Raw genomic sequence first — 16567 nt, forward strand, 5'->3', positions numbered from 1 at the left:
ATTTAATTTATACGAAAGCCGCAGAAGGTTTCGGCGTGCAGCGAACAAAATTCATGGATGCAGCGCGCGCCGGAAATTTAGACGACCACATTATAGTACGGGTTTTATTTTTCGCCCGCGAAAAATTTACTTTCACGACCCTAGTTTCGATCGATACCCACGCAGCCTGCGTGCACGAATTTATATTTAACCGGGCAGATAAAATCGAACGTTCCGTTTCACCTTCGATCGTATTAACCGAACAGAAATCGAAACCGTTCGAGAAATTATTGGAACATTATCTCGCGAGAGGGTTGACTGTATTTATATTTGTGCATATTTTATTACGATTCAATTCAGTTTCGTGTGACTTTAAATATGAAGGTATAATTTAGAAGATTTATCAGAATTGCGTTTGTTATTTTCGAGAACGAGGCGATTTGTAACTCCTGTTTTCCTTAACTTGGCAACTCGTAATTATCATACCAATTAGAAAGTTCCTTACGAATCGCAGTGGTCTGCTTATTTTAACGTCTTTGGAACCGGGTAATTATGCAAAACACGATACGTGCATGCAGATAAAATTATACGGTACTGTTTTATAGTGCACCTAAATGTACTCGCACATATGTATGTCATTTGACTCGAGGTACTATGAATATTACATACCATCAGATTTTATATTTTTCGTCGATTAGAAAATTGTATTAGAGAATATAATTAAATTCAGAGACTGAAAAATAGTGTGCACTTTGCAACTGCAGCGGTCCATCTGTGAAAAACATTGTTATCCTAACACGTTTGCCTAACTTCGTTTGAAATGTGTATAAAATATAATTGTCGATGATCAGAGCGTTTCAAACATGTTCTTCCGCAAAAATAATTTTTTTAGAATTAACATCGTAATCTCAAGCTCTGTAGCAAGACGAAAGCTGTTAATGGGAATGTTTTGCGTATGAAAATGCTTTTGGAATTCGACTTGATTCTAATGCGTAAAAATATATAGATATTGTTTGATTACGAACTTACTCGTACACTCACCGGAGTAAAACAGAAGTCCATTCGGCTGTCTCGTTTTGAATTGCAACATTACGGATTCCTGAGTGCTCAGGATTGGAGTGCCCTTGCTCAAATCTATCGTGAGATACTCCGTCCCTCTGAAAGATGCCTCGGAAGACGCTTTATCTGTAACAAACAAAATTTAAATTATTTAATACAAATGTAACTCCACTGGCTTATCGTACTAATAAGAACTATAAAGATAATATTGATTAATATTATTTTTATTTAGTTTAATATATTGATAGTGGTCTTCTTTGCTAATAAAAAGTCTTCAAAATAAACATACAGAAAAGACTAAAATTCGTAGTTGAGTTTCAGTAGTTTATAAAGATAATATTGATTGCAGAATTCTTTTTCGATTAACCAAAACAATATTATTTTTATTCAGTTTAATACTTTGATAGTGGTCTTCTTTGCTAATAAAAAGTCTTCAAAATAAACATACAGAAAGGACTAATATTTGTGGTTGAGTTTCAGTAGTTTAATCAGGAAGGTATATAATAAAGATAGTTTTAAAAAACAGTTAAATTATTTTCTTCGTTTTACAGCTCTTTTTTAGAGCGATTCTTGGAACCGCACGAGTGTGGTTACACACCAAAACTTGCACGACTGCAGTTAGGGGTTAACCACCGTGCAGCGGTGCACCATAATACTGTGAAGATGGATACACTGTGTCGCGAGTGTACAGTAACAGATCCAACGAATTTTTACTCTTTTGCAGCTTTTAAAACCGTTATTATAACTCAATTATTGCTTGACATTCATTTTATCTTCAGAAAAAGAAATTACACTTAATTGGTAATCAAACTAAATAATAGGTGCTCGAACTATTTGGTATTTTAAACTTAATGTTAGAGATCTCACTTGAGAAATTTCAAAATACAATTCTACAATACTTAATTTATCAATATTATTATCAAAGCTGGGCAAATTTTATTCACGTACAACAAATAACAATTTTTAAGAGAACAAAATAACTCTGATTATTAGCTCCTGCAAAATGCCACTATCATTTAAACTACGAACTAATAATAACTTAACTCACTTGAGAAATTTCAAAAAACAATTCTACAATACACATTTACAAAATAGAGTACGTCTAATGACTCGTGAATTTATCAATATTATTATCAGAGTTGGACAAATTTTATTCACGTATAACGAATAAAAATAACTAACTTTGATTATTACCTCCTGCAAAAGGCCACTACTATTTGGACTACGAACTAATAATAATTTAACGAACTTCGCGTCTCGCTTGGCAGAGAGATTCCTTTTCGAACGTTCGCCACCCGCGTCCAAATAGAAACGTTCCCCCGCGACTCTGTCGAAAATTAATAAAGCCACGGCGAAGATGCGTCGGCTTTAACTTCGACTTAATTAAAAGCAACGAGCGGGACGCGCTAGCTTTTCCCTTTTTTTTTCTCCTCCCCCCCTCTCCTCTTTTTTTAATACACTCAAGGTTTTTAATTCAGTCTCGAGACGTCTGATCTCGCGTCCGCCGCGAGTGCACGCCGGGCGAGACCTCTCTCATTATTTTCCATCGTTCCATTGTTATCATGCGACCAAACAAAAGTGCACCGAGGCAAGGCCAGGCAAAAAGGCCATAAGACGAGCTTTAATGGCTTTGGAGTCGCGCCAAATCGCGCCACTCCGGGGGTTGAATGCACCGACTCGCCGATTGAAATGTTCATTACCACCGCAAATCATCAGCCAATCCGCGTGGGAGGGGGGGGACGGGACGTAACAGTCGCGACGGTTCTCGGAGCCACTTTCGTGGCTGGTAATTTTATTAAGGGAGATCCTTCGATCTCAACATTCGAGATCCAAACCACGTGGCTGGCAAATTAAATGCGCGGAGTATATTAAATACTCGTCAAAATGGCGAAATTAAATTATACTCTACATATGCAATTCGAATCAGTAAAAAATAACTTGAAAAATTATCGTAATTTCAAGAATTTTTTGAATTTTAAGGTACTAGAAGGCTCAGAAGGTATTAAACACTAGAGCCATCGACAATTATAGTTTCTTAGTAGCAAAAAAATTAAAATGATAGATACTTGAAAAAATGCATCATACAATGGAAATAAATGTTTATTCATTCTCTTATAGAAGATCACAGTAAATTTGCATAAATACAGTCGATTAAATTTGTAACAATTGTTAGTAAAAATTCTGAATTTTGATCAGTTCGATAGTTCTAGTTTTAAAGAGAATATTATTACTTCAAATGATATCTAACCGAATTTGTGTTGTGGCGTCGCTTTCCATGTTCGCCACTAGAGGGCTCGCGCTCTCACAAGCGCTCGACCGACCCCTCCGTTGCTATATATGTGCTATATATATGCTCTCACGATAAAAATTGTCGTAATTTCAAGAATTTTTTGAAAGCTTCGTGTTTCAGTATTAAACACTACAGTCATCGACAATTACAGTTTATTAGTAGCAAAAAAATTAAAATAGATATTTGAAGAAATGTTCAATGCAATGGAAATAAATGTAATTCGTTCTCTTACAGAAGATCGCAGTAAATTTGCAAAAATTCTGTCAAATAAATTTCTAACAATTTCTATTAGAACCTACGAATGTGTCATTTTTGTGTGTCAGCATGAATTCTTGATTTAAAAGAGAACTGTGAAGCCAGACAATAATTCGAAGACGTCAAAATTATCTATTAAATCTAAACTATTACCATCACATTAAATATTCTATTCCTCACAGTAGGACGTGTGTGTTTAATTAATTATTCCCGTACCATGTCTAACAACTTTGACCAGTTCTAGCGTCAAAGGGAGCATTATTACCCCAAAATAATATCCATCAACGCGTCTGTAAACGTTCGCGCAACTGTTCCGCGAACGATCAGAAATCACGAGGAGCGTTTTAGAATACGGCTCCCCGTTTAAACTTTCCCACTTGACAGCGTAACGTTGCTCACTTTCGATCTCCCCCTCCGTAGCACGTCGTTTCAATCCCCGCGAAAGCCGTGCACGCGTATCAAAAGGATCACCAAGCTGTTCGCTATTGTAGCGTTCGTCGCTTCGCAAAAAACGACACTTTCGCGGATGGAAAGCCCCGGCTATCCAGCAGAAGATCACTTCCACAATTCTCATCTCGTGTCTGAGAGGCGCGTAGACGCCCACCTACACGCCCGCGCTCGCTTTTTTCACCACCCCGTCGTTCAAAGGGAGGACGCACGCGTGGAGGTATCATTAGCCGCGTCCAAGGGTAAAATCCTCAGAATCCTCTTTCCGCTCTCCTAGCTTTATGCTCGTTCGTTTTTGCGCGTCTCGCGAGGGGGGCCGAATGAATCGCCCTGGAAACGATGCAACAAACGACCGAAGAAAACGACAGCAATCCTGTTAAACAAACGTAGTTTGCATCGACCGAGCACCGACGCCGTGGAAACGTTCTTTTGATCTTGACTAGATAATTTTATTCCTTTGTGGATCCATTCTTTACCCGTGGATCGTCTGTAAACGATATTCGCGCGCCTCTGTTCCGTCTACGAGTATCATTGCCCTAGGAACGGAGCTGCTCGCGACAAATAATTCGAAACTCGTTCGAGATTAAAAATATTGTCGAGAATTTGATTTTACACCGCATGAAAGGATCGATGTATTTGATATCGGGGTAAATATTCACTCGAGATAAGCGCCTCACCGATCGAATTTACGATTCGAGCCTGCATATTAATCTTTAGATTAAGAAAGTTATCTGCATCTTTTCCAGTGCGTATTTTCAATTAACTCGATTACGGGGCGGGGGAACTTCAGAATTGTAATTAGAACTTGGGGGACACGAAGTTCTCGAGCTCCCAGGCAAAGGCAAGAGCATCTTGGACAGAGAAATTAGAACCTGTACTTAGCGTTACATCAGTTTCTGAAAGCGGAGCTATTCGAACGAAGCTTTCAGCAGATTTCATTGAACTCTTGCCTCGAAAGCCGTTCGAACTTGCCACTCGAACTCTTTCCACTATTTTTAACGTACGAACTTGCACTATAATTTGAATTTCTGTTGAATTATTTTACAGATACTGTACTTAATATGTACAATTTCTTGACAGTAATTTTATTATGAATTAAACACATATTATTTTATTCATATAACATTTGTAGAATACTTTGTTCAAACATTGCACTGTAATTTGAATCTGTGTTGAATAACCACGAATCTACTGTGTCTAATATGTACAATTTTATTATGAATTAAACACCTATTATTTTCTTATATGAGATTCGAGTTCCTCATGATTAAAACATTTGTAGAATACTTTGTTCGAATGATAGTGTTTGTAACAAAAGAAGGGTCGAAACACGAGACCAGAAAAGAATAAAAATACTGGCGAAACCGTTCTAAAGCGAAGGAGGGTAGGAATAATGGAGACAAGTAGATAGTGTTATGCTTACGTTGTTCTTTAAAGTTTCAAGTATATATTTGCGGCTCGGTACGGTAAAATCAGGTTCAACAGGAACATACTGCGACAACGTTGTTATTTGAAATTTAAGACTCGTAGTAAATATACATTTTTCAGGGAATCGCGAAGCGTTACGTACTTATAAGGAATAACAAGGCGAGTTTGAAGAGTACCCCTCTCGGTACAAGAGAAATTACCGAAACTTCGAAAATGTTCGTTAAAAATGAATCTACTTCCAAGTTATAATTCCGTTCGAATAAAATATACAGCAACAGTGAGGGAGGGGGAACAAATTGTAAACGCGATCCGAAAGACGAGACAGATTTTACTGGCAATAATTTCGAAACTCGCGGATGAAATGCAAATTCGTTCGCCGGGGGGCAGAAATTTTTATAGACGATCTGCATATAAGGTTTCAGTCGAACTTTTACCGTGGCGGATTTCTCTGTTTGTGTTTCATTTGAAATTCGAAATTAAATCTTGCGTCGAGGAGATGATATATAATAGGGGGAGAATGAATAGTGGAGCATTCTAATAATTCAGCGTTAGGGCAATAGAAGTTCCATTGTACTATCGAAGCATAAGGGACGTACAGGGAGTCATGGTACGTTTCGATATCAGTTTAATGACGCCAAGTCGTTCGCAGAGACATTAAGTGAAACATTTACTTTTATAGATATTACTCGATTACAGTGTAATGACACTTAAAATAGGAAATTGTAACTTGTACTTAGAATTGGATTAGCTTCTAAAATCAGAACTGTTTGAATAGTATCGGATCTTCTAACATTTCGACAGAATTCTGTTTGGCCCTTTGAAAATAGGTTTCTTATCTCTAGATTTTCTCAAAATCAGTTCGAAAAGGAGAGAATACGTAGGAGTTGCTAGAAACAAAAATTACAAATAAATAAATGCGATATCGTTCGGATAATTTGTATAAAATTCTGCACTGTTTCGAGTCGATTAATATTAATATATATACAAAGGGTAGTTATGCAAGGGTTTATAACTTTTGGGTGGATAGAACTCGCCAATTGGGGCAGAAAAATTGCAACAAACATGGGTCGAAATTTAATATGTACGAAGTTATTAAACAGTTTTTTGTTTCCATTAAAGCGCGTGACTTGCTCGCATCAGGAACTCTTTATGCTTCAGCGATTCGCGAAGAACTTTCGATTGGACCAATGAAAAACATGTTAATACTGTCGTCAATGTTCGCAAATATTAATGTAAGTAGAATGAATAAATAAAGCAAAGATATATTAATCGAATCATCGATCCATCGCTTTAAGATATTAACAATAAACCTACCACGACCGGTCAAACGACCATTTTTAAAATTTCGTATCAAGTTCTGGTTAGCTTCTGATGTAAATAAAAAATATATAGCAAAATATTCCTCAGTTTCACTTGAGGAGTTTGTTTATTCTGAAATTAGTAGAGTATTAAAAATACTAAAACTTTAGACGGGTACAGTTCCGAAACTATTAGTGTTTTATTAATTATTGAGGCATTGTTAGAAGCGGTGAAGTTTCCCCTTCAAAATGGTTTTTGGTTTTTGTCGATCCGACTTTCCGTTTCGGAGATATCGTAATTTATGTAAAAGGTAATTTTTTTAGTTTGACTATCTCTGTCTTCGTCTGACGTGTCGGACCTCTTTCTCTTTCTCGCGCACGTGAGTCGCGACCGAGTGACCCAGTGACCGAGTGACGTAATGTTTACTATTTACTACGGTCACGTGCGGTCAATGACCTCGCGACGTTCAATGAAAAGTAAACAAGAAATTTGAAGCCTCATATCTCCGGAACTAATTGAGCTATCGACTCGTACAAACGCTCATTTTAAAGGGCATTTCATCCTCTATCAGATGAATATATGCTTTATTATTATTTACGCCGTCTTCTATGTTTAATTTGAAATTTATTTCGACTCTATGACTCCAAAGAAGTTTCACCAATTCCTATCGATTATACGACTGGTATACGATATAACTGTATCATAAAAAAGTTAAAAAATGATTCGAATGTATCCATGATGATATAATAACGTTGCAGGCGCAGGATTTTGAGGGAAGTAATGCACTCTAGTGAACAGCATGCGGAGCGACGGTGTCAGGGAGGTCGATGCGACTCAACGCGACGCCCTCGGTCGTGGGGAAGCTTATTAAATACATGCGGTTGACGCTAACACGATTCCCCATTCATTGGGCAGCAGCCGAGACACGCCACAGGCCGTAGGAAAACTTTCCCAAGCACGCGATACCTTCGCTTCTGCTGGGAAGAGCAAGCAAGTGGCGCAACTAGGACGAGACCAGGGGATCGGCGGAGGGGCTGAAACGACGTTAAAGCTTGCCTGCTTCGACTAATTGTGAAACACGCCCTCGAACCACCCGCCACGGGTTTGAATTATGAAGAAAGTTCGACACACTCGTTCCGCGTTCCCGGGCGAATTTCTTTCGACGCTCGATTGGATTTATGGGATATCGGTTCCACGGTTTCGCTAGAAACGAGCATAAACGCGCTCGAGGTAAACGTTCCGCGGTTCCACGGCGTACAAAAGGGGGCTTTTAACTCGTTCAAGACGTATGTACACGGAGGAGTTTTTTGTTTACGTATGATTGAGAAAACATCTTTTCCATTTTTTTTTGTTCAGTGGATAGTTGTGTCCTTAATTTGGCAATTAAGAAATTATCCGTGTTCTTATACGTATTCTATTAAGTTCGTGATCTAGCAATAGTAATATTTTTGTTGCACAGTGCAATATTACTGTGCTTAATCCGAATCTGTTATTGGACTCAAATCTAGCTGGCTTGTGAGGCTTATCTAGCAGATCCCACCCCAGACGTGACACTATTAATCATGTGAGCGATCTGTCCGAATTAATTATCTGCTAATAAACCACCGATTAATCGCAGACTGTTTAAACGATTAATAGGGCCACGTCCGTGGCTAGATCTGTCAGATCTGCTTTGCTCATAATCGGAATAGCAAATCCACGTGAAGGCACGGCAATGTTATTATTCGTGATGGACTATCAGTACGTCGTTTAAATAATTCTATTTTTCATTCCTTAATTTATTATTTAAATAATTAAAAAATCATCCGACCACGTATAATTAATTTTAATTCGATCAAGTTTGTCTTTTGACCTACTTTTGTGTTGAAAGCATCGTTAGATAGTAATACTCTCGTTGAGAACACTGAGAAGTATAAAAATTTTAATCTTCATTGATCGATGACTCTTGAAATAAGATTTAATTCAATTTTTTCAATGTTTTAAGTTTATGAAAGTATTCAGGTCTACTGTACGAGCGATATTTGTTCCGTATTCACCAGACATCAGAGTCGAAACCGTCCTGACCCACATGAGGGCCAGCGTCTTAATAATGACACCGTGGAAGTACGTAATGATGACGAATATAATGACGGTCTTATACCGAAATATTTTAGACGCACTAACAAGGAATATCCACGCAAGGTCCTCTCCTAATTTTGATGAATCGTTGCAGGTTTGTAAACCGGGCAAAAATAAGGGACTCGTGTTCTCTCCAATTATGGTAACTCAAGTTTAAGGGGTAAAACCACCCTCTAAAGTTTCGCTACGTAACGCTCTCTCGGAAACTGTTAGAAACGAGAAGAAACTTTTTAAAATAAATTCTTCGTGCCCCTCAACAACAGACAACGTGTACACGCCAGCAAGACGATGAAACTAAAAATATAAATAAACAATTTTCAACATTTTTTAAAAAGACTGTTTCTAAGAAAGTTTGTATCAGAATGGTTGTACCCTAATTTCCCCCGTATTTAATACTAGCAAGTTCTTTGAAATATAGAATAAAAATGTGACTTCAAAAATAAATATTGTGAGTGTTTATAATAGTAAATCTATTATTCCTTCCATATTTTTATGGGAAATATCGTGTACTTATATGAATTATCGAACGCTGTATTTATTTATTCGAGCTTTCGAAAAACTGTGTCAATGAATAAAATAAATAAATATTGTGAGTGTTTATAAGAGTAAATTTATTATTCTTTTCTTATTCTTATGTGAAATGTTGTGTATTTATATGAATTATCGAACGTTGTATTTATTAGTTTGAGCTTTGAAGAAACTATCGTTTCTGAAAAACAGCATCGCGTTTCGAAGCGACGTCGCATACACGGTACAAACATCGACGCCGGTTCGATTGTTAGGCAATTACGCCACTTGGGCGGATGTTCGCGAATTCCTCGAAAAGTTGCGACATTAATTAAACCAGCCGAGGCGCGAGGAGTACAGGCGTTACGCGTCCAGGATATTCAATTCGCACGAAAGCGGCTTAATTACTGCGGAACTGGGCACGGAAATTGCACGATACTTACGTTCGCCGCTGGAAATTAGTATCAAATCGAACGATCGAGTTAGGGAGATGCGAGATCACGAGGCAAATAACCCTCAATGGAGCAAAACCGATTGCAACGCACCAATTTACCGGATATCGTGTAATTATAACATCTGCGAAGCACGCCACATGGAAAAGCAGACATTTTACCATAGAAAGTTAATCGACAACACGTTCCTTTCTTCCACATTTCACCCAATTTTGAATTAATCAGCTGACAGCAGTGTCTTGGATGTAATAATCGACTCTGGATGATAGGTAATCCATTACAAATTCATATTTTTATTAATAGAATTAATGAAATAAGAATTTTATAAAGGGTTCTCCACTAAATATAATAATTCGTATCTTTAGGTATTTCTTATATTTTTGGATATTAAGTACATCTCTGTAAATTAAAATTTCCCATAAATTCATAAACATCCACAGTCTAATGACAAGTTAACAACACGAGTCCAATGTTTAATAATTAATATACAACTAAATTACACAAAGAGTTTTCCCAAGTTGTTCCAACACCATTGCAACTATTTACAGAATTTATAAAAATTTTCAAAAATTTAAATTTAAATATAACCACCGTAGAAAACTCGACAGTTTTTCAATATTAACGTAACACGTCTCCCATAAAACGTCTGCTAAATTAGCTTCAACCGATTATTAATCATGCTAATAATCTCCCGGAGTCCACGTCGCTTGCGTTTTATAAGCGCGTCCGTGCGACGAAAAGGCAGTCGAGCATTATGAAGCTTTATTAATTATGCTTTATTCGTCATCCTCTGATGCTCCTTCCATCGCGAGGAAGACACTGGAAATAAATGGCTCGTGTAAATAAGCCGGAGTCGCTTTCGAATAACGTTGAAAGGTGCTACGCGGAGTTATGGCCGCCGTGGAGTTATCACGACGATATCGAAAAAAAGACTTGGAAAATCTGCGCAGAGTATCGTTGAAATACGTTCTGTAATAGTCGTTCGACACACCCAGCATCGAAACGCGAACGAAGGAGCGCGAGCTTAAGCTTCTAATTTATGCCACCGGTTACTCGATAGTTCACGGCGCTTGTGCTCTTGCTTTATCGCGATCGAGAGTTACATCTTACCGGACAAATCCGTATGGACGACCTAAGGACGCGACGTCCTTTATGCAGAGCAGCGAACGATACACACCGTCGTTAATCCGTATTAATCGTTGACCATTCATTAGGAAGTCAGCGTTCGTGGTACTTCTCCGTGAGGGGTGCTCTCACGCCACGTAGTTCAGCACCTGGTGCACTCGCACGATCAATCCCAACCCACTCCCGTTTTACACTAAATCTCCCCAACCCCTCCATGGAACCGTGAAAGACAATGGCCAAGCAAGCTGGAGCCCTAACGAAGAGGCACGTACACGATTCGAGGAGATACTAATGAAAATACAGCATCTGATGCCTCCTTTTTACGCCACTTTCGCTTCGAAATACACTTCGAAACTTTTGACACTGGTAAATAAAACTTAGGGACACTAAAAGGACTGTAATATTATTTTTTAACGAGAAAGGTAACTTTTATGTATTCTATTTAGATTTTATGTATTGTATTAAAGTATTCACTAAATCTTGCAACCTGCTGGAAATCACAAACAAGGAAATATTGAATTTCATATTAACGAGAAGAGTAAGTTTGTACTACACATTTTTCTTTTTAATTTCATATGTGGGAAACACAGCTGAATTCTACGTATTCCATTTAGATTTTAAATAATATATTAAACAGAGTATTCACTCAATTTTGCAACCTGCTAAAAATCACAAACACAGAAATATTGAATTTCATATTAACGACCATTGCAAGAGTAAGTTTGTACTACACATTTTTCTTTTTAATTTCATGTGTGGGGAATGCAGCTGAATTCTATGTATTCTATTTAGATTTTATGTATTGTATTAAAGTATTCACTAAATTTTGCAACCTGCTAAAAATCACAAACAAGGAAATATTGAATTTCATATTAACGGCCGTTGCAAGAGTAGATTTGTACCAGTAAAAATTCGAAGCGTTTTCAAAATATATCGCTGCTGGAGAAATAACTTTTTTTTTTTTTGACAAACGGTGCATTTTATCTTTCCGTGAATGTTTGCAATATCTTACAGAGGTATCGATTTCGCAGTGTACCATGTGACGTGGATCCACTTGAACGCATATGCGCCGCTGAATACACGTTCCCGTTTTAAGTGGATATTACAAATGGTCCGTGAGACACGAGCTTTCGAAGTATGCCGTGTAAAATATATAGGATATTGAATGGGCGACCGAAATTCTCCGGGAAACTGTGCGACCCAGTTTTTCATCGGAATTACGCACGTCGAGACTGGTAAGAGTAAAAACGGAACGCTGACTCGGCGTCTGTCACTGACCACCATATAAGTGCCAAGCTTAGAGTGGTTCGACGAGGACGTGCAAGAGTTTCGATTGCAGCAAGAGAAGGATACTATATTTCACGTAATGCTTGACTTTTAACGACAGAACTGTTTCAAAAGATTCTTGCTACTTGGAACGTTCGATATTCCTAGATAATATTTTTGAAAAAATAATATTTTTACTATTTTACTCTTGGATCTTTAGAACAGCGATAATGACGATTTTGGAAAAGTTTCGTAAATGATACAAATTTTATTCGAAAGACTTGATACCATTTACGAAAATTATGATGACTAAATACTTAGAAAATTCAATTTTCGTTGAAGAGAATCTGAATTTTATGATTGTTATGGAGAACTATGAAGAATTAAGGCAACAGAAAATTTTGACAAAAATTTTTTGTCTGTTTATCCAGCATTAGACTTTTACTTTTGTTTTGAATAGATTTGTTACCTTGTACCCAAGTGCATAAAAAAAATGCAATTATAAAAGAAATATTGCTGTTTTTCTGAAATATTGCTCTTCTAATGGAGTGTTTACATTCTCCCTATAAATAATGTTACGATTTAGTGACAGTTATCGAATCGAAATCGACCAGTGAATATTTATTCCCCGCAATGCAATGTAAAAATATGTATACTAGCTTTCGTAATCATCGGCTCGCAATTTATTTTAAGAACAAAGTCTATTCGTTGAAAATGCTGAATAAGAACGAAGAAATGTAGCACAAGGATTCCATTGACTTTGCAATAACGGGACGAGATTTAACTGCACTTGACATCGGGCACAACATTTTTCAGGAAATCTGAAAAATCTCGCCTGGTTAATAGCCTCACAATTAACTTTGAAACTTTTTAATGAATATGGAAAAAAAAAATTGCAGATCCACAAACGATTCGTCGGGCACTCGATGAATCTGGTTATAATGAACGTTGTTCGCAAATGAAGCAAATAGAAGAAAGGGATCGAACTTTCCAAAGGAGAACGATGGAATTCTGTTTATTTTGATGGAAAACAGAGGTATTCTTTGGCGGGACGTTAACGAGGAATTAAAACAACAAAATGTCAAAATAAAGCGCGACGCAGGAACGGTGAAAACGAGTTTATACTTTATCGTTAAAACAGCTCTGTGTCTGAAATATATTTATAATATTATTTTCTTATCTTACGTTTCAAGAACTGCATTTAATTTTCAAGTTTTTGGAGAAAAAATTATTTGTCTGAAAACAGGGACGCGAATTGTTCGACTTCGATTTTGATGTAATATTTGCAAATTATCAAAACATTCAGTTTATTGTTTACTCAAACATGCAGACCGATAATAGAGTCCCCTTTGACGAATGTAAAATATTAGGTGTAGAGTAATTAATATTTGCAAATTATCAAAATATTCAGTTTATTGTGTACTCAAATTACCGAAGACAAATAAATGAAAAGGCCATCGAAACTGAATATTTTGATAATTTGCAAATATTAATTACTCTAATATTTTACGTACATTAAAAGGGACTCTATTATGGTTCTGCAAAAGCACATTAAAGTCGAATTCCTTCTATCGTAAACACAGAGATCCAGTCGACGGCGTTAAAGGGAGGAACTCGCCGCGTTCTTGATCGAATTTAAATTCAACGCGTTCCACCGGTTAAGCAAAAAAAAAAAACGAAAAAAAAAAACACTTTGCCCCTGCAGTCGAGGGTTAACATCGCTCAATTCACGGAAATCCCTCCAGTGGCGGGGGGAGGGAGTTTCAATGTAAAACCCGAGTGAAAACCTGGCTCGACTCGAATAAAAAGGTTCGCGGACTAGGAACCGTGTAATGCTATCGCCGGAGACACCGGGAGACGTCGAAAGGTTCGAGAAAAGCAAGCGTAATAAAGGGGAGTTAAGAAATCCCGCGGAGGATGTGACCGAAACAGCGAAGAAGAAGAAGAAAAAAAGGAAAAAAAAACAAAGTTTCGGTTTTATTAGGAATAATAAAGGGTTCGCGGGGTGGTGAAAAAGTCACGGGGGTGGCTTTTAATAAATTCCGACGGCTACGCGAGACGATAAAAGTGGCATTAACTGTGTCGTTCGATCTCATCTGCGACGTCCTCGTTCTCCTCGTCGTCGTCGTCCATGCGGGATTAGCCGAGTAATCTCTCGGAGAGCCTCGAGGACGGGTAGTAACGAGATCCCCGGAGAAACGAAGACCTTTTCTCATCTTGGAAGTCGTCCTACCCCTGCCTAGCGTTCCTTTTCCACCGCCCTCCATTCTCCGCCCTGCCGCTCGAGCACGTGCAAAAAAGTTTCCGCCCGAAATAAACTCTCTCCTTTTAAATACGAAGTTGCTCGGTTTTTTTCCCTTCCGGGGCGAGAAAGGGAAGCCGGGAAAAGGCATTCCTTAATGGAACTCGGACACCGGACCGAGGAAGGGGGGAGGGGGGGGGGCTTCGAGCGGTTAAACGTTCAACCTGTAAACTCGGAGCGAACAATCGCGACGTTCGATAAATATTTAGGACCGCTTTAAACTTTGATCATTTTCGACCAGGGGAGGACCCGGAAACACCCCATCGTCCGAACTTATAATCACTGGAGTCACCGAGGGTTGGCCATCCAATCTCGCGTATTTCTTTCCTCGGGGATCGGTGATATTTTTTTAAAATAATTTCACTCTACTATTCGATTCTGGAGGCGGAGTATCGTCGCTTGTTTCTATACTTCTCTGCTAATTTTGGTATTTAACACTTCCACTGGACTGGATTTACCATTGGGATACTAGAAAAATGAATTCTCAAGTCAAGACGTTGAGAGAAATAAATTTGCATAGAATTTGTGAATTTTAAGAACGGTACGAAAATAAGTAGTGAAACAAATTTTAGGTTATGTAGCTTACAATAGTATAAAATCAAAATTTTTGCAGAATATTATACTTATAATATTAATTTATAATGTGTTATTTGGACAGAAACCTTAACTCATTGGTAAAAGGTAACCCTAGCAGGCTGCCTTATCGATGGTCGGTCGAGTGCTTGTGAGAAAGATGAAGGTTCAGCGTAGCCCTCTGTTGGCGATCACGGAAAGTATCACCACGATTCTCAAGAATATGGAACGCGATTGAACTGTTAAAATTACTACAGTACTTCTTCATTTTTTCAATTGCACCCACTCAATGGGTACTTTTCGATGCGTTTAATTTGAGAAATTATTTGGACTTCTATGGATAATGGGAAGCATACACAAACTAGAATCTCTCTCAGTAGTGGATACTTCCTATAATCGAAGTACGGTAAACGTAATAAATATCAGAGCCATTCGTCGCCGCTTTATTTCGGTCGCAACACTTCCCGGGCTACTTTCCGCGAGCAATAAAATAAATTATGCCAGGCTTAAGCTGGCTGATCGTCGCGAACGAGAGTATATAGAGTCCTGTACACCTCGTTTAATAAATCTCGTTGGCTCGCCAGGATAAAAGTGTACTAAAGACGTCGTTCAATTTATTCCCCCCCTTCCTGTTGTGTCCTCCATACATTCGAGGGATTATCGAGTTAATCCTGGGTGTTCCTCGACGAAGGAAACGAAAGGAGCACGAAATTGTGAGTGGACTGACCATAAAATTGATACCCACTCTGTGTCTATCTGTTAAAATCACGATGTTCCTCGAGAAATGAAAAAAAGGTTCGTCCTGAATTCATTTCTGAATCGAATTACAAGATTCGAGAATACAGAATATGGAATTGTCAAATAAATTAACTAAATTATCAAATAATTAAGGTTTATGAAATAAAACAGACATTATATTAGACACAAAAAGTATTTTTAAACATTCTTATGAGAAATCAATACCACGATGTGTACTTGAATTTTCATTATTACTTTAGCTTTTCCTAGACAATTTTCATAAAATATTGTTCGTACCTTTTGCACTTTGAAACATGAATATATCAATATTAAATGATTTGAATCTTAAAAAAAAAAGGTGTATACTTGAATGAGAAATTATATTTTATGTATCGAATTTCTAGCAGTAGACTGTTGACGTGAAAATATATTTTTAATTTAATTTGAATTAGGAAATGAAACTTGGGAATTTATTTTTTTGTTAAAATAATACGAAAATTTATTTTATTCCACGTTCCATACCTTCATACTATAAATATAATTCTTCATAGTCGAAACGAGGACCTTTTTATTAAGGGTTTGAATATATAAATATATCGATGTATTATAATTGCGTGCTTAACGTATCGAATTAGTATCTTTTTATTCGCCACATGTATGTATAGCCTACTCGCCAGGAACGTGTCTCGACCCTAAAAGATCTACATCCGTGGCTCGGTTTCATTGGGA

General features: G+C 37.6%; 1 protein-coding gene across 1 annotated transcript in view; it reads right to left on the bottom strand.

Annotated features, from left to right (window-relative positions):
- Window positions 1-16567, bottom strand: part of LOC122399111 (neurexin-1) — a 455816-nt gene that overhangs the window by 249000 nt on the left and 190249 nt on the right. The window contains exon 5 of the mRNA XM_043399529.1: window positions 1021-1164. Within this exon, the coding sequence (XP_043255464.1) occupies window positions 1021-1164 (144 nt within the window). The remainder of the gene's footprint in view (window positions 1-1020; window positions 1165-16567) is intronic.

This window comes from Colletes gigas, unplaced genomic scaffold (genome assembly GCF_013123115.1).
Source record: "Colletes gigas isolate AHSC1104 unplaced genomic scaffold, ASM1312311v1 Colletes_gigas_Sc00012, whole genome shotgun sequence".
Lineage (NCBI taxonomy): Eukaryota > Metazoa > Arthropoda > Insecta > Hymenoptera > Colletidae > Colletes > Colletes gigas.